This window comes from Anomalospiza imberbis, chromosome 2, assembly GCF_031753505.1.
Source record: "Anomalospiza imberbis isolate Cuckoo-Finch-1a 21T00152 chromosome 2, ASM3175350v1, whole genome shotgun sequence".
Lineage (NCBI taxonomy): Eukaryota > Metazoa > Chordata > Aves > Passeriformes > Viduidae > Anomalospiza > Anomalospiza imberbis.
In genome coordinates, this window is record NC_089682.1 from 58,781,715 (window position 1) to 58,807,892 (window position 26,178).

The 26,178-nt window shown below is 34.6% G+C and overlaps 1 protein-coding gene across 7 annotated transcripts in view; it reads right to left on the reverse strand.

The window, feature by feature from the left end:
* SGCG (sarcoglycan gamma) overlaps positions 1-26,178 on the reverse strand; it is a 104,572-nt gene that overhangs the window by 41,311 nt on the left and 37,083 nt on the right. For 4 of the 7 annotated variants that reach the window (XM_068181286.1, XM_068181284.1, XM_068181291.1 and 1 more), the window contains one exon: positions 10,732-10,929. In XM_068181286.1, the coding sequence (XP_068037387.1) occupies positions 10,732-10,926 (195 nt within the window). In that variant the 5' untranslated portion in view covers positions 10,927-10,929. Of the gene's footprint in view, positions 1-10,731; positions 10,930-19,614; positions 19,697-26,178 lie in introns of all 7 variants that reach the window. The other 3 variants (XM_068181290.1, XM_068181288.1, XM_068181287.1) reach the window with 2 other exon arrangements.

The following is a 26,178-nucleotide window of genomic DNA, read 5'->3' on the forward strand; positions in this document are numbered from 1 at the left end:
AGACTATGGACAGTTTTTTCTAACTTCCAACACTCCAACATTGTAAAGACACTTAGGTTTTAAGGAAAACACTTGAAAAATCTGATGTGAAATATCAGGATATTCTAAAGAAATAACGCCAACAAGTATCTCCTCTCCTATTAACCAAATTTAGGGTCTGATTATTTGCTCTGAGCTCATACCTTTTCCCATCAGGTGAAAGTTATTCATGTTAGCTATCAGGTTTAAACAAAGTTTTTATATTTTTATGGAATATAAACAACTAAATAAGGAGTATATTATAGAATAAGTACAAAAAAATGACATTGACAAATCTGAAATTTAAGAAGGCAGAGGAAGAAGTAGCAATTAATTCTTGCTCTGAGGCAGACTGGGGAAAATTAACCAACTCCTAGGTGGCAATCTCTCTCCTGCTTTTGGAAGGAAGAAATTTTAAGTAGAGACAGAATAAAAAAATTATGTGGAAAAAATGATGCAATTTACTCAGCACACTCTTTCTAACAGATTCAGGTTTTCCAACAATGATTATTGTGAAAATGCTAGGCAGACAAAGTCATGTCTTTGACAAAAAGAATAGTATGTCACATGACAAAGTCAGCACTTTCAACTTATCTAAAAGTTCCTATTTTTTCAGTAAATCCAGTCATATCCCTCAAGATTACTTTGTATAAGTATGTCCTCCAGTATGGTGTATTTTCTTCATCAGATATTTAATTTAGGCATTGACACAAAGCTCACATTCTCACATTCTTGCCTAACAGCCTCATTATCCATTTTCATTAACCACTTGGGAAGTGCAAACCCAGGGAAATTTAGATTTGGTTTATGTGCATAAATGACTATCTGTGAGGACTAACATAAAATTTGTAACATGCATGAAAACAATAAAAATATGGATATTATATACTGATCCTCACTTCTATTACCTTTGTGACTGCAAAAAATGTTATGGTCTTAGTACCATGATATTGGAGCATTTTAAGATTGTAAAAGTACTGAGTTATGCAATACAGCAAGATAGGGGAATTCTATTATGTCCCTTTTATAACTGGCAATATGAAGTTATACGGAATACAAAATAGAGGGATTTAGAATAAAGAACCACCCGAATGCACTGAGATCCAATGCTAAGTTCCATGAAAAGGCAGAACATAATAGTTACACATAATGTTCTCTCAACAACCACTCTGCTTCTTACATTACTAATTGCTTTTTACTGAGTATTGCAGCTTCCTCAGTGGTGAACAAACCTGATGATTTCTGTTTCAGGGATTTGATTCTGTTCCTATTCAAATAACTGAATAAAAATAGTTCTACTGACTTGACCCAATATCAGATGTGGACTTTGATGGAGTTGTACAACAAGCTATTGCTTAGGGAAGGGGGGAAAAGTGCTTCATTAAAGACAGGAAATGTATGGCACGTCTGGATTCCAGTTATCCTGATGCTGGTGACTGTCACTGCTTGAGTTTGCTGGCCCTGAGCTGTAACACAGTGTTGTATGTACAGATATAGCTGAGACTCACATTTTGTAATTACTCAAAGCCCTCAGTGAGGCAGGGACGCAGCTGTACAGCAGGGAAGGATGAAATGGCATCTCTGTAGACAGCAATCAGGTTTTATTGCTACAAGGAGTTGACTAGCGTGGAAACTGCTGCCAGCTGCCAAACTCTTGTTTACCAAAGATGCAACTTAGCATTAGTGTTCACACAGGTGTGACCAGTTTTCATTTCAGAACTGCCTGACTTATTCTAACTCCAGCAACAGGATGTCTTCAACTACAGTAGAAACATTTTTTCATAATTTGAAAATGCTCCCAAGCAGGTAAGTGCTTGGAAAAAAAGAAACAAAGCCTTCTACCACAAAAATTCAATCTCTGAATCCTCACAAAAGCTCAAGACTAGATTGAGAAGTCCTGGTCTAAAAGACATTTGACATCTAGCTTTTCAGTGAATTATCTATGTAGTGATACTACAAACCAGCTGAAATGAGTAGCCACCACTGCAGAATTCTAGGTAAGATGCACTGTGTTATGGAACATCTGGATGGGACGACCATCTTGGATGTGTTATCATTCTCTTAGAGACTCCAGACTACTAGGAGTGGAACACAAGCAGATGCAGCTCTAGGGCTCTTGCACTCAAGTGAGTTGCTCTCAGGTAGCTGAGCTTCATGCTGCATACAGCATATGGAAGCAAAAGAGTATCAGGTGATTTCTGGGATTTATCATCCAGGAGAATGACAATGTAGGTCTGCTGCTGTCAGCATGTGGCCCTTAGACATGAGCATGAGGCATGGGGAACATTCATTCAGTTTAAAAATGAGTATTTCTAGTCACTTAAATTTGATCAATAACTATAGTTTTTATTTTCCTACAAACACAAACTCATACACACTGGCTCACTGTATTTGGTCAACCACTCTCCATATTGTATGTCATACCATATCACATCATATCATCACTGTTTCTGTACCTTCTCAGCATTAGACTCAAATGCAGACCTTAGGCTCCTCTGAATAAGAGAAATTGAACTTCTGCTCTGTGTATCAGCTAATAGCTGCAAGGGAAGATGTGTATTTTCTCTTTTTGGGGAGAGATCAAATACTGGAAAGACAGGCTGACCCATATGTTAGCATAGTTACACCAAAAAAATTCTCAAAGTTGATTCCAACATTAGTTTGAACACACATTCAATTCAAATCAAGTAGTTTCTGTCTCAGGAGTTAAAAACATGTTTGATTTGCAGTATCTGCTCCATGAATATTCAACTTTTCCATATATTAAAAGTCCACACACGCTGTAGTGGCTGAATGAAACCAGTAATGGTATTAACTTCAGAGTAGAAAGGATGCAGCATTTCCACTCAATTAAATCCTATTCTTTCTTGTAGGATCCTTACATCCTCCTCCCAGGCCAGATCAGGGAAATACCTTGGCAAGTTCATACCAAGACATCACTTGTTGTGCCCCAAAGCTAGTTAAATCAATGGCTTTATAGATCCAGCTTGCACTGCAGTACTTCTTGCAACAATTACTATTTAGAGAACTTGCTTTGCAAACAAGAGTGTACTGTTTCATTGAGATAATAAGACTGTGGGTAGAGATTGTTAAAGAGCAATCAGCAAAACAGGATTGGTAATGAATCTGATGAAACTCTCTGTTTGACTTACAATATCAATTTTGGAGCTAAGTATGTGCTCGGTATAATAACATTACTGATGCCTCATCTCATTTTCAGTTGTAAGGACTCTATTTGCTGGGCTCAGACAGAGGTTATCTGACTCATCTGCTTAGATGACAGTGGAGTAATTTCAGTCAAAGACATTGGTCAAATCAGAGCCCTTGGCAACAGCGAGCACTCCTGGTATAGATGTTAGTCTCACCAGGCTTAGGGCTGGATACAAACCAAAACAGCATTTGTGGACAAGAGTGCAAAGTGGGTAGATAATATTTTGAGATTTAGAAAAGTAGATGGCCACTTTGAATTCAAGAGATTTGTAAGAAAACAGCTATGAATTATGAAAATTATCAAACCACTGATGTTTGCTTATTTTTATAACTTTTCTTTCATAAAATAGGATTCATCCTTTAGACGCATATTTTCAAGATATATTTTCTTTTTGCCTTTTTAATATTTGTCCTGATATACAGAACAACAGACTTCCTTACTTATAGTACTAACTAAAACAGGAGTTACTCAAAAGGAAAGAATATATTCTCAAACCAGATTCAGTTTTAGCTTCATTTCCTTGTTCAGCAAGGACCAAATTCTGTCTTTGGTTCTGTACTGCACAGATATTAAAAAATTCCATTACATCTCCTGTGTTAGAAAAACTGACTATGAAGAAATAGACTTCTACTCCCACTGCTACATGTATTTATTCAGAAATTAGTTTTTTATAAGTTGGGTAATTAATTTTATTATATTAACATTTGTAATTATTCAACTTAGCGAAAGAAATGAAATTAAATATTTTCCTTTGGTTTGCAAACATTGTCAAAAAGGTTTTCTTAAATCCAGTTCTTAAACTTGCATGTACACTCTAATCTCACTGTACTCAGATTTTTTATAACTTTTTATTGATATTATAAATTATTCCAACAGTACACTTAAGTGTTCCTCCACACCCTTTTACATACACATGATTTGATTCATAATATAATTCAGAATAATCAAATGCTTTAAGAAAATATACTTAAATGAAAATATGTATCACTACTGAAAAGTCTTTCTTTGGCAACAGCTTTCTGCAGTAAGTATCTCAGAATCGTTCTATTCAATTATTAATCTTTGCATAAAATATTTAAATATTTGATAGAGACAATGGGAATGACTGTAGCCTGATTGAAGGCAAATTTTATTTAAGTTAACAGAAAAGTTGCAAAATACAGCTGTTTAGGATTATTCCAAATAGAAACTATGGCATGTTCATGCTCTCACATGAAAATTTGGACGAGAATTTACGAAAAATTCAATAATTTATTTAAGTATAAGGTAATGCAACATTCTCAAAATGGCAACTAATTCCATGGAGGACCCACTGTTAATCACAAAATGCATGGAAAGGCTGTACAAGTTCACTAATGTATGTCTTTAGAGAAGAAGAACTCTTACTGTAAGTGTTCTTTACTGTACATTTTCATTACTTTCTCCTCTGGTTTTAGGTGTTCCAAATGGTTGATCATCTCCAATTTAATAAGGTATGCTATTACACAGTCTATTAAGTCTCACTGTCAGAAAGTGTTAACTGATTTTCAGTTAAAATTTTGCTTTCTTAATTTATTACATTCCTAGTTTCATATTTCTATATTTCCTGAAGTTAATTCCCTTCATCTACAGTGCCTCAGTTTTCAAGTGCTTGAATAGTTGTTTACACAAGTATTTTATTACAAAATTAGTTTTTTATTTCAAAATACATATTTTATTTATAGACTTAGAGCAGCACCATTATCACCCAACTAATATGTATATATAGTAAAATTATATATAGTTTGCTTTTCAACATTTCTTATTAAATGAACTATCAACAAATTACTATTGCCTTACAGAAAACTTTGAAAAATAATTTAAAAATAGCTTTTAATACTTTGCCATCCTTTTTAATGGGAACCCCAGAAGTTTATTAGAGTGCTATGTCTGCGATAGAAGTTTCTGGGAATAGCTACATAGGTAGAGTACTCACTAATTAAAAGTAGGCCAAAAGAAGAAAATAGCTGTTAATAATATCTACAAAACCCTGTATGTTTCTGTACAACTGTGGCAATTGCCCTATTTATTCCAGTGAAAGAAGTATAAGTTCATAACAGAGAATTTAAAAGCCCACAGTCTATCTTAAATGCGCAGAAACCCTCCCAGTTCTCATTGCCTTTGTCTCTATGGCCAGCTGAGGTGCAGGCACAAAAGCAGGCTAAACATTTGTCCTGTTCTTAGGAAGAACCATGCTTAGGATATGCACTGTTGGACTGGACACTGGACACTGTTGGACTTGGCACTCCACAAACCAAGTTACTCCCTGTCATGATAAGGTGACCCAGGGGTTATTCTAAGGCTTAGCATTAAGACTTGACTTTCTTCTTGTTAGACACAAATCCAAGTAAGGTTTGATATGGATGGCAGGAGAACTTGAGATTGACTGCAGATTTGAATTATGTTTGACTAGCAGTGCATCTAAAACTGTAAAGACCTGTCTACTTCTCTCACACTGTGCTTAAAATTTTTGTCAGAGGAAACTCCACACTGAAGTTATCCTGGTGAGCACTATAGTTGCATTACTATCTGTCCGTATCAAAATGAAATACAGTGCAATTTCCTTTCTTATTCCAGGAGACCATGACAGCTGGGGCATCCACTAAAATCCATGGAAAACATGGGTTTCTTCATCAGAGGCCAAAAAAATCCAGAAATAATCTTTGGCACACAACTGATGCTGGTGTTATGATAACGTGGCAAAACCTAAATAATACAATAACTGAATTAATGAGGGGTTTCTGAAAAAGACTTGCTAGAGCATCAGGAATGGTAATCACTTGATCAGGTGCATTTTTCACACCTGAGTTCAAGAGACCTAGCGTGACAATCCTGGACTGCAGCTAGTGTGACCTCCAGCCTGAGCCTTGGAAGTTTTGAATGGTACCCCCAAAACCAGTATACCCCCAAAACCTGCTAATTCAGTGAGCAAGCATTCTGCCACCTCCTCCAAGTCATTGATTAAGTTTTTGAAAAACACAAGAGCCAGGACAAGACAACTGCAATGCTTATTACTGTCCTCCATGCAGACCACAACACATTAGCATCTACCTTCTGAGCCCAACTACTCAGGAAGTTTTTTTTTTATACTTGCCTGTTTGTCCACTCCTCATGGCTGTAATATCCTAGCTAGGGTGCAGGAATATTGTGGGAGAGAGTCAGAAGCCTTGCTGAAGTCAAGGTAAATGATATTTTGTGTCCTCCCATCATCTATAATTCCAGACATTTTACCATAAAATGGCAATCAGATTGGTCAGGCATTATTCACCCTTGGTAAACCCATGGCTCCTAAAGACAAGTGCAACACTTGCATTCCCTCAGTCATCAAGGATCTCCCCATCTCCAACACCTTTCAAACACTGTAGAGGGTGACTCTGCAAGAGAATCAGTTCTCTCTGCACCAGTGGATGCACACTATCTTGTTGCCATTTGCCCTTTGTAATTCTTAACTGAAGCTGAGCTTTGGCATTCCTGACATGGAAAGCCTGACACAATTCCTGGCCCAGACATTGTTTAGAAATTTCTTCTTTGTAGTCTGTATCTGCTTCCAACTCTTCTATACTGCTTTTTCACTGAAGCTCCATCACAAGTAACCTGCCTAGCTAAGCCAGGATATTTATCTTTCTAACTATCAGGAGTGATCATTCCTACATTTGAAGGATACCGTCCTTAAACTTTAACAAGATTTTCTGGGTAATTTTACCCTTCAGATCTGGCTCCTACGGGATCCTGTGAATAGCAGATCCACCTGTGTGACACCTATGTGTCCTCTTCAGAAGTTGTTGCTGACACCCTCTAGAAAACTTCACTGCTTCCATCCTGCTACACTTGTCTTTCAGCAGATATCAGAGACATTGAAGGTCCTCTCTTTCAGACCTAATGGATCCTTCAGAATTGTCCACAGGACTTCTGACATCCTTGCAGCCTTAAATACCTAAAGTTTTCTAAACTCTTAAAACTAGCAGTCTCCTATAGTGCTCAGAAAGCCTCATTATGTTAGAAACAGAATCTGAAATTTCCATTACATGCAAAATATGATATGTTGTCCAGGGAAAAAAAACAACCCTTTTTCAAACTGATTTTTGTGCAAAAATAATGCTATTTTTAAGATTACTCTATTTCACCATATTCACCAAACTCAAGGCATAATTATTTGAATGTCTTCTCTGAAATAGCTGAATATAATGAATTCAAAGGTTTCTTCTCTTATTCCTACAAAAAAAAAAAAAAAAAACAAACAACCAACTTGAGACCCTGTCCCTCTGAACTCCAAGAGAGAAAAGGAAAAAAAAAAGAATGAGACACAGCTGATACCTTTGAATTAATGTGCACAATTTGGAGATGGCCATATGTTTTTTAACTGGGCAGCATGAGAAAAGGGATATATTCTCTGTTCAGGTTTTTCTCTTTTAGTCTAGCTGTTATAAAATGAAATAAGGTGAAATGAAATGAAACAATGAAATTCTGTTCCATTTCGTCATCTACATTTTATGCCGAAGGCCACTCAAACAATAGAGCTTAGAAAAGTTTCTATCTTTCATCACTCCAAATTTGTAAAAGGAGATCAAACTCTATTCATCTTGCAGCATATCTATGTCTGGTTCATGTTCTCCTTTATCAGCTTAGCTTCTTTGCTAGTATTTATCACACTGTCTGGTTTTATGGGGGTTAAGGCAGGACATGTGTGCATGGATTAATTCAATGCCAGAACTTCTTCAAGCTCTGTTCATAATTTCATTATTATTTTAATCTGGATCTCTGAATAGACATAGCATGTGATTTTTTTATGCAACTTATTACTGCAAGTTATTACTTAATGAAAGAATCAAGGATGCTTTATAGAAAAAGAGAACACTTTTTATATAACTAAAGAAACTTTGATGTCTAAATAACCAGTTTGTCAGCTCTGAGTGGGCTTATGAAAGGGCTGTGCTATAGAACCATGTCGATCAATCACTAAAGCACAAGTGCCCCTATTATTGAAAAACTGTTTTCCTTATAAAATTATAAACTGCAGTCATGTTATGTTCAAAGTTTTCCTTCAGTGTAAACTCTCTTCAGGACTCTACTATAAAAGTATATTTTAAAATGTTTGCAACTTTTTTCCTAAATATGTTTATCAGCCTCAGTGAGAATGCAACTTGTTTCTTGTATTATTTTACTGAGAAAAAAACTGTTAATATCTTATTAGCTATCAATATTTAAATATTGTTAAAAGTGATATTTTTAAGAGTGATCTTAAAATAATTTTTTTAAAACTAGGACCAAATGCTTTTAAAGTATTAGCTAAAAATCCATTATCTATTATGAATATTAAACATAATAAGTCCTATAATCTCTACACAGTATACCAATAACACAATTAATAAATATAAGTATTATCACAGTTGACAGATTAATATTTGCTAAATAAGAGATGATTGCATAGGATAATATTTCACAACTACTTTTCAACTCTTCCCTATCATGGGAATTCTTAATTGGGTAAGTGTGATAAACATGAATCAACTCATTTCCTAAACAGCAAATACTTGTCAAACTTGGAACTCACGAATCATAAAAATCTAATTCTGACACTATACTGATACTTTTCTTTTTAAATAGCAACAAAATACTTGGAGGAATAAATGCTTAATTCCATCATGAAAAGGGTTTTATGATAGTATTGATAATTTCTTATAACTGTTACACTAATTCTTCACAATTGATGTTTCCTTAGACCGAGGAAAGAACTGTGATGCTTCAATTATATATTTCCAGACTTTGAACATGCTAACAGACTAAACATCCTTCTCAGACTCAGTTCTCTGGGTGATATTTCTGGTATCCTCAGTTACTTCTTGTCTTGAGAGATGTAGTCTATTAAAACAACACCCAGTAAAAGAAGTTCTGTCCTCTTAACATCATCACATGTACTTTTGCTGAGAATTGTGACAAACACGTGCACTTTGCACAAATGTATTTATAATTGGTATTTATCAGAATTTCAGTATTTCCCTAAAATTATCCCAAATTAATGAAGGCATTACAGTTAAGTCACTATCCAATTGGGCATGTCAGGCATACAGATTCTTTAACACAGAATTAGGAAATTCCTTGTAATTGCAGCATTCACAGCCCACTCTGTGAAAGGATGTAAACCTGCAGTGCTAGAGCTGTTACTCCACTGCTCTTGTTGCAAAAGCAGAAGGACACTGTCCCTCGGCAGATCAAGGCATTTGGTACCTTCCACACAGGAACTACAAGGAGATGGGCATTCCTATAAGTAGACTTCGTAATGTTGTATTTTTTAGTCCTCACTGGTATCAGAGAAGAAATAACCAGGCTCATATGTAGAAATCAAATCAACATAAAATATTTTTTAAAACTCTGTAAAAATAGGACCCTGAACCAGAAAAAAATGGTAAGTTTTTCATGTTCTCTGTGATTTATGACATGCAGGCACTAAAAGCATATCTTTCATGTGAGCTGCATTAGAGAAAAATTATATGTGATCTAAGATGTTTTGCACTGTAACCTGTATGACAGCGACACTGCTGTAAAGAATTCATGTAGGGGAAGATCTTTCACAGAATTCAAGCACTAAAAACTGTATTAGTAAGTAGTACTGAAAATTAACATACTTTCTTTTAGTGAGCATAGAAATATTTATGTTAAGATAAAATGGTCTTCACTTAGTGATAGAGGTGTAATAACAATAGATAACAGAAACTTTCTTCAGTAGCCAGGGCAGAGCTGTAGAAATTTATTATTATGGTTTTTCTTGTAACAAGTCTATTCAAATCATCTGTGTATCACAACTCCATGTTAGAAGCAAATTAGCTAAGCTTCAATATTCTCTGATGCATTTTATTCCATTCTCACTAAAGTCATATCTTGCAGTCTTCTGAAACTTACCCTTTAATCTACTACATGCAAAATTCCATTAATAATATTAAAATATATATGACAGTGGAAAGTTATTAAATTTATTTCTGAATTATAAAGCTGTTTAGCCGCAAGCATGAAGTAGTGATAATTACCTCTGAGCTGTAATTAATTGGGCAAATAAATTGTTAAATTTTAGATGCTGATAAATAGGAGAAAGAAGCTAAAAAACTACAGCAGCTGTCAGCAATATTTTAACTAAGAAATTCTCTATGAGATAAAATTACAGCAAACACATTTGTAAACTATCAACTAAACAGAGATTATGAGACAACAGTAAAATACGTTCTCATAGAATGGTTAGAATTCACTGCAATTTAAAGTATCAACAACCTCAGTATTTCAAGAATTATTACTAATGCAGAAATTACATATGAGGAAGTACATTCTAAGATAGATTTTTCTAATATATTTTCAGCCACATTACAAATCACAGTTGAGAAGAAAGAAAAAAACACCATCCATTACCTACAGAGGAGCTGGTGTACATACAAATTAAGTGAAGAGGTAAGGCAGGGAAGAGAAGTCAAGAATGGAAAATTAAAGAGGACACTTACTGGGGAAAACCACATCACTTTAAGAATCCAAATTGTCAAAGAAAAGTTCACAACTAGGATGATAAGCAGGAGGAGAACAAACAGGTAGAGACAACGCTTTCTCCAGCCATAAATTCCAATTTTGTAGATATATTCATTCTTTGGCCTCTCTAGGCTCGTGCCTGGTGTTGTTGTCATGTATTGTTCACGTATCATCTGCTATGTAAAGAAATAAAAGAAAGGAAACTGCTTAGTTGCTTAATTTAAGTGACAATATTTATATAAAACTCAAAGGAAAATATAAAGATAAAACTGTAATAGCTAGGAACTAGAAATTCTTATGAAGTCTTACCTGGAAAGCATTTTTATCCTGCCCATTTCAACTTACATCTTAGTTTTTGATACACTTAACGTGATGTTTTAATATATAAACTACATTAACTGCTGTTTTCAGGAGGCTTAAATTTATTTCATCCTATAAATAATGGTAAAACTTTCCTTCCATTTGTCATAATATTCTAATTCACCCATCATAAAATATTTCATGGGATCATATCATTATCTACAGTTCACAAGTATGTATCAGTTGGAATGCCAATACATATTAGGCTTCAGAGTATGTATATAAAGAAATTAAATTATTCTTTACGATGTACAGAAAAAAATTAAAAACACTGCCTACTGGGTTTAAACAACTTCACTTTATACTATAGTTCTTAAAGAAGCATTGTTTGAATTTAAAGGAATCTTACAAGGTTGCACTTCCTTTAAACATGAGAATATTCACTAACTTCCACTTTTACAGCACAGAGACCACCAACAATTCAAACCACTCATTAAAGTTCACAATTTTGGCCAAAAGAATAAAAACTCAGCAGCTGAAGCTGCTTATCAAAAACAACAGTGGGCAATATGTGTCTCATTTACACCAAGATAAAGCAAAAAAACCCCAACCCAATTATAGATGTCAGGAAACAAAATAGGTATTGCAAATTCAAGTCCTTCTCATGAGCCAGGTATGTCCACAGGCATCTTACATCCAAAAACTGGTCCACGTTATTGTGATATAATGCTCCCAAATGAGAGTGCCTTCAGAAAGGTTTCACACAAGGTCTACTCTCAATTCGGAGTTTCCTCCTATCAATGAGATCACCATGCTCTGCTCACACAGCTTTCAAAACATGATCAAAAGACATCCTTGCCTCTGTTCAAGTTTCCTGCAGAGCCATCCTGTGTCTCTAACATGCTTGTGGCTCTCAGTTCTAACCCTTATCTTTAGAAAGCTGTCATCTTTTTTCCTTTAGCTTCCTAGCAAGACAGAGAATGCCATATAAGTTTACAATTGAACAGAAGCCTATGCATTAGCCCCTTGTATACATGCAGTAGTCATCTTATTTCTGCCTTTCCATCAAAAGAAATTAATTTATTGTTTATTTATATTCAAAAATTAGACCAAATAATTGGCAGTTCATAATGTAATTTTGCTTACAGGCATTATGGTATAATATTACATTTTTTTTTTCTGCTATCAGTCTCAGTTGCTCATAGACTATGTATATAAATATTTTCATTGCTGAAAATAGTATAACAATTTATTACTGAGGAATTATAGATTCTGAAATAACTTGGCTTAATCTTAGTGCAAAACATTTACAAGATTTACAAGATGTTACTTAATATTCACCAGATTAACTGTGTTTAAAAATATCAGATTATGTATTTTAGTTCTGTGTATCACTCAAGCACATAGTACTCATTGCAGAATGCTGTTTAAATATGTTGATACTATTTTTTTTCTGTTTTCCACCTATTTATTGTATAGTAAACTATATTACACAGAGGTTGCCCTTATCTGAAGTCTCTGTTACCATGTACTGCCATAAAATATTGGTACATTTATACACACAACGGGTTCCATAGGATGATTAGACAAACCTTCACCCTTACTTCCACACAGATTTCTTCTCAACACATAACTTACAGAAAAGTATGTAGTAACTCTTATCTGGTAACAACCAGAGACAAACTTTGAGAAATAAGCTGAGCAGTTCTTGCCCATGAGTAGTACAACTATGTCCTGGTTATGGCTGGGACACAGTTAACATTTGAAGTAGGCAGGAAAGGCATGGCCAGGAGTCTGAGGTTATCCTATACATCCTCCTGCCATGTGCAGAGGGTGGTGGGGAAGAAGGGATCCCTTCTGGTCCTGCTGGACACGGGTGAGCAGTCGGGGTGTTGCCGGTTTCTGTGTGGTGAGTACTCGCATGTGAATTTGTCTGCATCTCTTCTACGCCCCCTTCACAAGGCAGACTGCTTTGCCTGTTCCTTGTGTTGCTGTACCCTACACCTGCACGGTAAATTCTGCAGTACACACCATTTGCCAAAGAGTTAATTAATTGTCACATCTTCATGGTCTTATGCAGCCTCATTACAGTGGTCTCTGAGGCTGGAATTCATCTCATGTTGGACATGAACAGTTTAGCCCCAAATATCTGAGCCAGTCAACCTGGACTCCCTTTATGGTTAATAGAGATAGGTCTCCCTGCTAGGAATTATTTATCAGCCTCATGTTAGATGTGAATTTTAGACATCCAATGAACTGCCTAACTTCTCTCCATCAAAAGAGAAAGAGAGCCTGCGATGACTTTTTCATATGTGTATGCCTATATGTTGTTGACATTTCTACCAGAATGATTTCCAAAAGCATGTAATTTAACAAAAAGGTAGGCTTTTTCTGATTCCTGTTCTTCTCTGTTCCATTTTTACCCTGTTGCAAAATGTTTATTTAGTGAGTTGAGTGTTTTATACATAATGTATTATGTACTGCTGTTTAATGAGGTGAGGTCAAAATCCATTATGCATTTCAGCAAGAAGCCTATGAGTTTTGTAATTGTTTTCAGCCCTTCAGGAATTCCACAGGGGACATCTCCCAGGACAGAATTGTTCCCTCCATGGATTATCTTTTCCTGACAGAAAACAATTCTGTTGTTTCTGAGCATTATTAATACTGCCAAAAATTGCTTTGGTCATAGTAAATAGGCAGTGCTTGCCTAGACAACTGAATGCTTTGAGAAGGATTAAGTTTTTCACCCTAACATAATATTTCATGATTTTTAAGAGATTCAGTGTTCTACTATTACATAATTACAGTAAAAATCCTTTCAGAACTGATACTGTTGGGCTGTTTCTTTTGGGAGAATCAGCTTTCCAAATGACTGACTTGTATGCTCATAAGCTAAAATCACAGAGGAAAATAATCTCAGATCTGTCTGGAGAAGTCAGAAAGAAATCTTTTTGTAAGTCTGGGATGGTTTAGAAAGGTAGGCTGAAAGGAAAGCCTTATATAGGCAGACCTCATAGTTGTGTTGTGAAGTCTGCCAAGATTCAAGATAGACTCATAGAAGAAGAACAACAGGTATTTAGTACTATGATGAGAAATGTGATTTGTAAGTGGAATAACCATGAAACTGGTTGTGTAGGAGCACTCTAAACAGGCACCAAGAAGGAAGTGGTGACTTAGACACCTGGATGTACACAAGTTAGTTTTGTTAGGAGAAGCAAGAAACCTGCAGAATGCGCAATGACTTTGGTAAATGTTATCTTTTTTTTCTGTTAACTATTTTACAAGGAAGCAGCACACAGTGACTAAGAGTAAGAAATACTGGCAACCCACAGTGCAGATAAAATGGCAATTTGAGTTTCAGAATGAAAATTCTTACATCTTTAGTATAGGCCATGAAAACGTCTTATTTGCATCAGGTCAGCAGGTTAGCACAATAAAAAAGCTACTACAAATAAACTACTTAATTGGAAGTGGAATTTCTTGGTGCTACTATTCAACAACCAACACAATGAGCACATTCCCTGTGGATTTTTGTAGATTTGGCCATAATTCATAGAATCAAGCTGTATCACGATAGTTTGTTATTTAGAAGTATTTTCTAATTGTCAGCATCTGTTTTACTGGGATCCATTTAAATCCAATTACTTCTTGCCTATTTGATGATTTAAACCAGATACTGAATGATAATTAGCTGCCAAAATATTTTTCACAGATTTTAAACAATAGATCAAACTTGTGAACCAGTAACATTGCAGATGTTTGACCTCGTGAGACTTCCCATGTGTTCAGACATTGTATGTGTTGCACATAAGGCATGAAATTCATGGCTGTAATAATACATATGAGCTGCCCATGAAAGACCCGTATGTTCTTTACACTTATAATTGTCATCTAAAAATATACAACCATGACAGAACATTTCCCTGGCTCTAGTGCACCTTTTTCCATGCAAGACTTAGAAACTGGTCTCTGTCATTTGAGTGATTCTGAAGTTCAGGAGATTCTTATATTAATATTGATTAATGAAAGACGTTGAAAAACTGTCTATCATGAATGTTACTGTTGGACTGAGGTTAGTTTGGGCATCAAGTTCAAAAACCTATTCTGACAGCTCTGAAATATTCCCTTCAGACAGCTATGTTTTTAAAAAGTAACTTGAAAACTTATCCTTTAGCCTGCTTAGGAAAGCAAGCCTGAATAAAAGCATGATATTTGGTGCTATTTTCAGGAATGACTTATCTGTGGGAAATACTGAAGACAGAATACTAATTAAATTAAAATAAGTATTTTCAGTATATTTCAACTTAAAAAATATTTTCATTGTTTTTGTTCATAAATGGCTCTTATTTTTGTGTAAATAAAATTCCCCTTTACACACACCTCTGAACTGTGTTACTCAAGTACTTTGTCATGTTGTAATAAAGCAACTGGTAATAACATACCATTAGACAACATAATTTAAATACAGAACTACTTGGTTAATACTCATAACCAGTGGTAATTCCATTAATAATTATGTAATTATTAGCACTTTATATTTTCAGCAAAAAGCTTAACATTCAATACACCTTTTCAAATCAGAGTTCAGAAGAACTGGTGAGGTTTCACGATGAAACCTCACCACTGGTGCTTGTATTATGCATGCTCTTCTTCACAAACAGTCATCAGTGCATCTACTCTTTCCTCTTGTTCTGGTTTTGGCCAGGACAAGGTTAATTTTTTGCAGCAGCTGGAAGGAGACATTGTTGAAGTGGTGTGTCCAGGACCCTGATGTTTTTCTAAACCTCAGCAGGTCATTGCCAGGGGTGGGGGAGAAGGGACTCTGGCTTCTGAGGAAAAGTGCATTCCTTTCAGTGGAAGAAAACATGTTTGTTTTCATAGAAGCACCGATTGGTATTTTTTATTGTTGCAGGCTTTCCGTGCAAGTCATGATTAGGTGAAAATTTTATAATTAATTTCAGCCCTTCCATCATATTGTATTTAATCTTGCCCAACCTTGCTTTGTTGAAATTTTTGTGTTATATTACAGTTTGAATTTTAAACTAGTGTCATCACCTGAAAAGAGCTGGATCCCTGCAGCATAATTTGTAGAAACCAGCAAAGAAATTTATATGGCCTAGTTAACTGTTTGCATACCTTGCAATGCACATTTGCATAATAATTATGGCATGGCCACAATTAACAACTTTGCACATTTTTAAGTAGAGCTGAAAGGCAGTCACTGACAGGACAAGATTATATAAATATTAATGACATAATTATTAATATTATATAAATATATGCACATTGCTATTAGAACATATTATTTATAATAATATAATACATTATATAAAACATTCTTTGTTTAATATGTCTACTCTTGAATCTCATTTACAGTAATTTTTTTAAACCTTGTTTTCTATCTTTCAATTATATTTGTTTTCCTCCTTTAAAAATTCCAAAAATATTAATCAATTAAGAAAAAATAATGTTACTCCCACCAGAATTAAAAGACCACACAAAAATATTACACAGACTTTTTTGTAAATTATTTTAAATTTTTACATATTTTATTAGCATTTGAAGAAGTAGCTAATTTATGGTATAAGACGTCTCCTGTCTCTTATGTAAAATGCCTGAAATTGTTTTAATTTAAAAAAAAAGAAGTGAACCTTCTCTCTCTGAGATTCAGCCACTGGTAAGTGACCTTGAGTATCATAATATGAAAGGAAAACTAAAATCTCACAATTATTACTTCTCTGTGTTTTTCAACATATTTGTTACTCTGTCTTGGTAGACAGACAAAACCACAAAAAACTTGGAATACCTGATGTAGAAATGATTGAATGATGAAGTGGGTGAGGCTACTGTTTAAACGCTGTGGAGCTCTCATTACTATTACAGATTTTAGAAAGAATCCTTTAAGAAGAGAGAAAAGAGTGATCTGTACAGCCATTGTTTTCACTTAACAATTAAAGACTGAGAACCATTAATGGTATTAACATCATTTAAGTGTTTCCTTACTTACTGTTCTTTGTATAATGGACTTTCATAGTTTCAGTGTGTAAAACCCTGTCTTGTCCTGTTGAATGTCATTCAGTGTTTTACAACAGGGTTTATTACCACAAAGACATTTTAAAACATCAAACCTGCAATAGGTAACTAATCTTTTCTTACTAGTACAGTTTTTATTCTCCAACCCCTTTGAGAAGAAGATATCTCATCATTTTATAGAAGATAAAAAGGCAATACTGAACAATTTGCTTTAATTAACCTAATTGTGAAAGAAATTTTGCCCTCTAAAGTCCAATACGCTTTTCCCCCATAGCAGCTGCTCTTCCACATGATTTATTTTTTCTTTGAAAGACTGCAAGTACAGCAGATACATAATGTACTGCCATGAATCGTTGTAGTCTTCTGGTTGTGAGGTTTCTTTCTCTGAAGCACAAGCCAGAGTAGACTCATTCCCCCTGATCCCTCTTTTTCTTTGATTGTGCATGTAAGAAGGTGTTTATAACTAAGCTAGGTATGAACTTTAACTGCTGGTGTTTGCATGGGCAAGTCTTTAAACAACTAGCATGAGATCTGTAGCACCTGTCTTGAGACAGGGGGAAGAAAGGAAAATATTAATGGGCAAGGAATGCTGAAAGCCATCTTGTTCTTATAGAAAGGCTAGGAGAATCACCCTTCTTTGTCTCCTTATAGTTTACTAAAAATCCTGTCTTTATGAAAAATAAGAACCATGTGCATTTAGTCTTGTGTATAAAGGGCTTTCTCACTAAGAAGAACAAAATAAACACACAGGGATGTCTTGAGGGTTTAATAAATTTTCCAACTCTAATTCATAAAATGATAGTTTGAAAGAATTACAAAATTACTTAACACTGCATCCTCTCTTATTCTGATCATTTGATCCTTCCAGGTGTCAAAGGACTTTTCTTCAGGTGAAAGTGGAAGGTTTCCCTTGGGGTTGTCATTCCTTGCAAGTAATAAAGGTTTACAAAGCAATCCACATATAATCTGACACTTCAAGGAGAGAAATGAAGAGAAGGTGGCTGTCAAACTCACAGAACTTTTGCTATCATCTACCACAGGTAGTTTTTGTTCACTAGCATTTTAGTTCTTTCATTCAGTGACAGCTAAATGATTTTCTTATTCAGAAGATATGTGCACATTAGACTGTATGCAGATAAAGCCTTTCCATTCAGTCCTTGTTATAGTTAATTACTGTAAAAGTCTGGCATTGAATTCTGAAGGCCATTAGCAAGTAACTTGGTGACCAAAATTCTGAATAAAACATCAAATTATAGAATTTTGTAAAATTTCATATACACAAACTCTAATACTAAACAAGGACATGATGACTACAGACTACAGTATATAAATTGTGTTATCTTATGTGGTCTATTCCAGACATTCAATATTATTACTAAAAAATTTTAATTAAGTCAGGCAAGACAAAAGTCAGTTGAAATCAGAAGTTAAACATCATAATTAAAACCACGTATTTACTCAGACCAAGACTTAGCAACATCTTGCTGTGCATCCGTCTACCTAAGGATGTCAATCATACTTGAGGAAATTACTAAGATTATAAAATCCCTCTGTGGAGAACAAGAATGCCACGAGTTATACAATTTCAAATCATCTTCTTAGAGAAAAATTATTCTTTTTTAAAAGGGGATAATTCCTCATGTGAAATATAAAATGTTTTATCAGCTTGTACAGAGGAAGAGAACTCTTCTGCATCACGTAGTAGCTCCACAGGGCTATATAACTAAAATGCATGTTAGTACTTAGATTTGCATGTAGGGCAGAAAAGATGTCAATGTAACTGAATAAAATCTGGAATGTGCACTGATATTTCTGGATTATTTTTTCTTAATTCCCTGCTATAGCCTGTTCATTAACAACTCCAAATGGTAAATTATTTGAATTTTCTAGCAAAGATAAAACATACTGTGCTCTTTAGAGATATAGTTTTATTTTCTATTGAAATTTGAAGACTGGCAAATGAAGACACAATGCAATTCAAATTTTTACTCTTGATACCATATTTTTACACCACAAGCTGTTGTGCCTGCAAAAGCAATATATCCAGACTTGCCAGAAAGTGCTGGACAGAAAATAACATGTGAGTCTGCTGTTCATTTCCAGGACCACTCTACAGAAGTATTCTTGTATTCTCAATTGTATATTAAACTCTCTACTGTACTCCAGAGAAAAACTCTTTTACTTAGATTTAGAGTATCATTGGCAAGTCCAGAAAATTACAGCACTTGAGAGACAGCTACAGAAAATATGGGGTTTTAAGACATTGCTCTTTAAGAAAAACTGTTTTTCACATTGCATTACAATGGACTATGGAGATGTCCACAATACCTTTGGAAGTTCTAAGCTTATCAGAAATTATTCTGTTCAATGGCTGTAACTTAAAACATTCTTCCACAACTGCTTGCAAACATCTGATAGTCTCTTTTTGCCTACGCTACACTTTACTTATTCATAACTGACACTTCTTTTACAATCCCTTTATAACCATTTCTAAACACAACAAAGGTTACATTTTGGCTTAAACTGACATTATTGCTCTTTTATTTATTCAAAAGATGAAGATAGGGATAATCTGCCTGGGAGTATTCTCTGACAATGACAATATTCTTCCTGTTGGAATATAAAAATTAATAGGAATTGCATAATATTTGAAGATTTATATGTGTTTCTCATCACTATTCTACTCTGTACTCAAGCTCTTGGAAGAATGGATAGTGAGGATATATTGTAGTAGTAAAGCTAAAACCATGCCGTTAGCAACACCTAAATATATCAGAAGTTCTTGGGGCTGAAAATTAAGATGAAGCCATGTCTGGTGCTATCTTGCTTCTTTTATCAGAAAGGTAAAACTTTTTGCCTTCTGAACACGAATGAGTAACATCTAGTCCTGATGACAAAAACCTCATTATTATCAATTGTATTGATTTGTCCCAGAGTATCTTCTAAAGATTTTTTGTCATTTGGGACATATCTACAGAGCCATCCTCCAGATTGAAAAGGTATATAAAGAAATTTCCCAGACCTCCTCAGTGGGGAACATTGATGTTAACTTCTTCAGGAGTTTCTTTTTTATATCTTTGTTCAGGCACTCAAAATACAAATCTTCAGTGTATATCCAGCACACAAATGTATAGTATTAATATTCAAAAACAAACACAAGTCAATTAAAAAAAAAAAACCAAACCCTAGCCCACAAAGAAACTGAATGAATATTTCTGACTGCATGAACACACTCTTTGTAAAGTATCAGGTTAGATAGTTGCAGCATCAATCACCAAAGAATACTATTCACTGTATTTAATAATTTTTAACACCAATGGTAAATGATAGTTAGCAACTCTGCACATCTTCTGTTGAGAAATGTATTCAAGTCTACCTTCTCTAGTTGTTTTGCTAAAATCCATGGAGAAAAAAAATCACTACCCAGACAGTGATTCACGTATGTCTAGGTACATACAAAGTCATTCAAGAAGTACCACAAAGAAGAGTTTCTGTCTCTATGGTCTAAATACTAATTTAACACCTACCAAAGTTGACTTGTGATACCTCAGAGCGTCCCAACACAGGAAATCTTAGATGTTACAAAAAGCCACAAGACATGAGGGACTGGTTCCCACTGCCTCTGATCATGAAGCAGGTCACACATGGTACTTGAACATACGGGACATCTTTTATGAACACATCAATAATATTCTGAAACAAATTCAGGATTTGTGTTGGTAGGTAACTGTTTCATCTGGGAAGAGTGCTGAAAAAGGGCAAACTCAAAGCCCAGTTTGTGCTCATCACTTAAATCAGCAGCAAAGATAAAACTAAAGTTACTAGCAAAGTACAGAGGGAATAAAAAGAGACTAGGGTACAGGACCTGTGTGTGTTTGCTGTTGCTTTCAATTGTGTCAAAAAATCCTTTAAAAGCAGCAAAGAAACTGTGAAAGCTTAATTAACAATTTGTACTATAACCTGAAGTTGTGATGAGGCCTAATTCTGTACAGATTTGTATGTTTGGCCAAGCATCTACATCAACACAGTAATCTCATTACTTTTGCTCTATCAATGTGCTTTATAAAAATTTCCTGAGCCAAATATAACACAAATGAGTACTAACTAGCTTGTGTATTCTGACCCAGTAGATATTATTCACATGCCAACAGAATGTACCATGACAGAGTTTTCCTCTAATGAGGGCATTATCTCACAGGACACCTTCAGTAAACTTGAAAAAACTTTCAATTACCTTGAAAACCTCTGTGCCTTTATGTTATCATACTCAAATTTCACTACAAAGTCAAAAAAGGTAGCAGGGGGAGTGAGATGGGCAGCAACTTTGAGGTAAACAACAGTCAACACTAATTTGAATTCTGTCAGTTTAATTAAAAAAAAAAAAAAAGAAAAGAAGAAAATTCAACCAGAATGAAATATCAATAGAGAGCAACCATTTGTAGAGTAATACTTTACATAGTTTTTACAAACAGATTATATTTTAAAATAAAATTTCTTTTCTTGCAAGTGTGAAACATTTGATAAATAGGAGTACTTATTTAGCATACTACTTATTTGGAGATAACATCTAAGAACTCCCCTTAAGTAATCACATTCAAACTTTTATTACATGAGGTCAGCAATACTACTCTTAACGAAGGTGATTAAACACAATTCTAGCTATTTTAGAGTGGCTTTCGTGTCTCTGGGTGTCATGGACATTAAGAGAAGAAATTTATTTGAGTATCTGACAAAATTTGAGTATCTGACAAAAGTTTATTTGAGTATCTGACAAAATCTGACAATACATCCCTGGCTCTTTGTATTGCCATTTAAATTGTCGTTCTAATGTTCTAAAGGGACCAGAATTGCAAAGATAACTTGGGAAGGAATGCGAAAACAATCTTTGTTGGGGTCATTGAAAACACATCAAAAGACCTGAAATTCCAAATAAATGTGAAGAAAATTAAAGTAATCCCTCTGATGGAGGTAAATAATGAAAGAATCTCTGGTGTCATAATCTTGCCTGCATATTTACCAGATAAAGAATAAATCTAGATACTTCTAAAAAAGTAGTTGTGTATTTTTCTGTTTAAAAATAGTTAAAAAAAATTATTTTCAATGTGCGTGATAGAAGAGCTTTCCTATCATACCACAATGATTACCAGCAGCAAGGCCAAAATGTACCTTCTAGAAATAGTGTTCCTAAAGCAAGTCCTGTTTTAGAGAGCTTTTAGCAAAAGCTCTTTAACACAATCCTCAGTGTTGTTTGCAGGAAAAGTATTTCATGTTGTCAGGGCTGGGAAGAAGTGACAGTGAAAGCAAATAGCTCTATTTAAGTACATAAGACATGCACATTGGCATAACTTTTCCCTCTTTTTCCTTGTCTTGCTGCTGCTTTAATGAAAGCACTACTTCCAGGTAGAATGCTGTCACCTCTTGAGAAGTATACTTCCAGTTCATTAAGTAGACTTCAGCACAGTTACGAAATAACTCCCTTTTGTGATGCTTTCCTGTGTTGGCTGTGGACCTTGAAAAACAGTTTATTTAGCCTTGATAAATGATTTCATGTAGTAAATGGAGTTATACTGCTATTCTGTGAAGCTTTTTTTTAAAATTGAAATAAAAATACACAAGAGGAGGAATACAACTAAATGTGGAGGCAAGAGATGGAAATTAATCCTAAAGTCTTCCCTCCCTAGTTCAAGTGATTAATCACATACCTATTTTAAAAAATACAACAGAATAATTTGACCTTGCATCTGGAAAGTAAAACTGTATCTTTTTTGATAAAGTCACATGTAGCCAAAACTAAAGATTGAAAATTCATTTTTTCAGTAGCAAGGGAAGAAAAATGCTTTCCTACGTATACTGTGTCTCATTACATTAAACCTCTAACCTGTTCTGATGAATTTTAAATGTCAATGACTACAAAATGATGTGTTCCTGTTGCTTTGTAGTCCTGGTCATAACAAGTTTATTACTTATTTTTACTTACACAGGGGAAAACCCAATTATTTTAAACATGTATTAGACACATAAGGACATCATCAAAAGACTTGTACTGCAGAAGCCTTTTTTGGTGATGTTGACTCCAACTGTTTAGGCAGCAACCATCTCTAAGTTTCTTTCTAAGAAATGGTCACAAAGCAATAATGCAATGCAAGAAACAGAAAATTAAGAACATGGAGAAGTGTATACATACTGTTTTTGATCAGTATACCAGTTCTTGGATTAAAACCTATAAGAAAGACATAGCTGATCTTTCAGTTAACTGTAAAAACAAATGAAACATCAACAAACCCCAAATTACCTGTTAAGTATGTAGGCATTCCAAGATAAACTAAAGGATCTAGGATCTCTTACATGACATAACATATACACTCTTTGTATTTCACAGTAGAATTTTCCATACAAAATATTTAATCCAAAATGGAAATCAGCAGGTATTACTAAAATCCTTTAGTTGAGAGATTATTTACTGATGTAAATTAAATAGTATAATTTGAAATGTAGGATTTATTTTTCTTCATTTTAAAGATTTCTTAATTTTAAAGATTCTAATTTGAGTAATTGGAAAACAATTCCTACTTGAATCAAATAACAAGCATATTACCTTCTCCAGAAAGTATGTCTGAAGTTTCTAAAGTTATTCTTTAGGCATACATAGGAAAAGACATTCATAGAGCACAAGTATAACTTGTCTTTTTAAAGTTTAGTTAGACATTGTTTGTCCCTCAGATTTGGACAGTAGTGCTTGACTAATCAATCAGTTTTTGTAGCCTCAGATATTATCAGAGAACCAAGAGCTGCAAATCAGGCCTCCCTAAACTCAAATTCTGGAAAAATATGCAAGTTTCTTATGGCAAGATAAAGATAAACAACGCTATATCTTAGTGCCTGCAGGTTTGCCTAGTCCAGGTTTGCAGTGATTTGGACTGTTCTCTACCAACTGGGTAACTAAACTCTGCCTAGGATAGATCTTGATTTCCTACTTGGCAGTGGGAGAACAATGCCACACATATTTCTGGAAGGTAATCACTTTTCAAAAACGCTTTAGTTCAACATAAGGACAACTGAGAGATTTTTGTCAGTCTCTGGTGCACATAAGCAGAGTGCCCTCAAAGCTTTAGAATCTATTATTTCAATTTAAAGAAAATTCTGGATAAATTCAGCTGAAATTTAAAATCATCTACCACAAGGTGGAGATCTCTTTTGGTAGGGTAAAATTGTCTTAAAAATGTTTTTATTTCTTTTTAAATGTGAATTAACAAAATATGAGATCAGATATGCAAAAAAGTCTCCACGTTTTAATTACAGTAAAATAAACACTATGAGTAGACACTTGAGGATAAGAGAAAAAGGTTAAGTAGTGAGTACATTCAGGAAACAAACATGAGATGTATAAGTGGAGACTGTAAAATATGGGTATAATGAGGAAGTACCTAGGGATGCTGAAGAAAGTTAAAAAAGAAAAGAAGAAAAAGGTACCAAAAGATGGAATCTTTTGATAATGTAAAGGAATATTGGTTAATTCTGTTTTGTGCTGCCTTTATCTTATTTTGCATTCTAGCCATTTATACGCTTCACTTACAAAACAATCCTAAATCAAAGCTTATTTCTACATAATTTTTTGAATGCTAGCTTTGAATTTTTTTTAAGTTAAAGCCATTTGTTATTAGGTGCCTTAGGATTTCCGATACAGCAAGACAGTCATATTAATGTTACCAATTTAAATAGTATTTTAGATGTTTTCAATATGACTAAAGGGATACAGCTTTTTCTTCCATAAATGTGACTAATATCAGTTAAAACAAATCGCCAAGTGTGAATCACAATACTATCAGTTCAACAGATGTTTAACTAAAAGCAAAATCAATAATATTATAATATATATTTAGAAAGCAAGTACTCTCACAGATTGTTAAAGTTGTTACTAACAGAATTTCAACAAAATATTAAATTCAGAAAGAATGGAGGGTACTCAAATAAATACAGTAATTTTATCAAATATAGCTTAGAAATGCTTTTTTCTCTGTTATGACAATAGATTAATAGTCTTATACAACTTTGTCAATATAAGAATTGCATTTCTGTTTTTGGAAGTACTATTTTCACTCATGCATTGAACACAATTGTCAAATGACTCATGAAATCATTCAAAACAAAATAAACTATTTTCTAATGCAGTTCCGTGTTTAAGCAAGATAAAAGTTTTCAGCAGACATCATCAGTATTCTCGTTAAGTGGGAAATACCTACCATAACAGAACAAAACTAGAAGTAGAAAGTTACAGGGAAGAGAAGTGCTGGGGCTGGGAAAAAAAGAAAAAAAATTCTTATACCAAACAGTAGGGCTGAAAATTAGGAAAGTTTTTTGGTGTACAGGCTACACCAGGTCTGTTTGAGCACTTAGTCTAGAAAAATAGCCTGAAAAGTAGCATGGGCAGCACAGGACTACCAGGTCTTATCTCAGTCTTGCTGCCCACCCTACAAAGTGTTTGGCTCCACCCCCAAAAATTCTATGCCACACCCATCCATACTGCATAAGACATGGCTCTGGGTACCCTCTGGGGAAACTTGGACCACTTCAACCCTCAAATATGACTTTTTGCAGCACCAGAATATATGCTGGAAGTCTTGGGCTGTACTGCAGAGGCACAATGTGTATCAGGACACTCAAGTGCATGTGGAGGGAACAAACCTAACACTGCGTTCTTGGCTTCAACCGTGTTGGCTTTTGGCATTGTTCACCATGTTCACTTTCTTCTTTGGCACTCAGGTCAAACTCAAATCAACCTCTTCTTCCTTCACATACTGAAATCTGTCTTATCATTTTATTATCCCTACTGTGAAAACTTTCACTCAGGCAATCAATAACAGCAACCTTTTCTGCCAGGCATACAAATATCCTCCCATGGCTTTTCAGCTCACAGGGAATGCTGATATTAAAGTAATACTCACTGTTAGTTTTTTAGCTTTAAGTTTTGAATCCATCTATTTCCTTCCTTGTATTTCCAAGTAAAAGTCAAATATTACAGTTAATTCTCATTGATTTACAGCAACTTTATGTGGCTTGAGAATACTGCTAGCTACCAATCTCACATATTTATT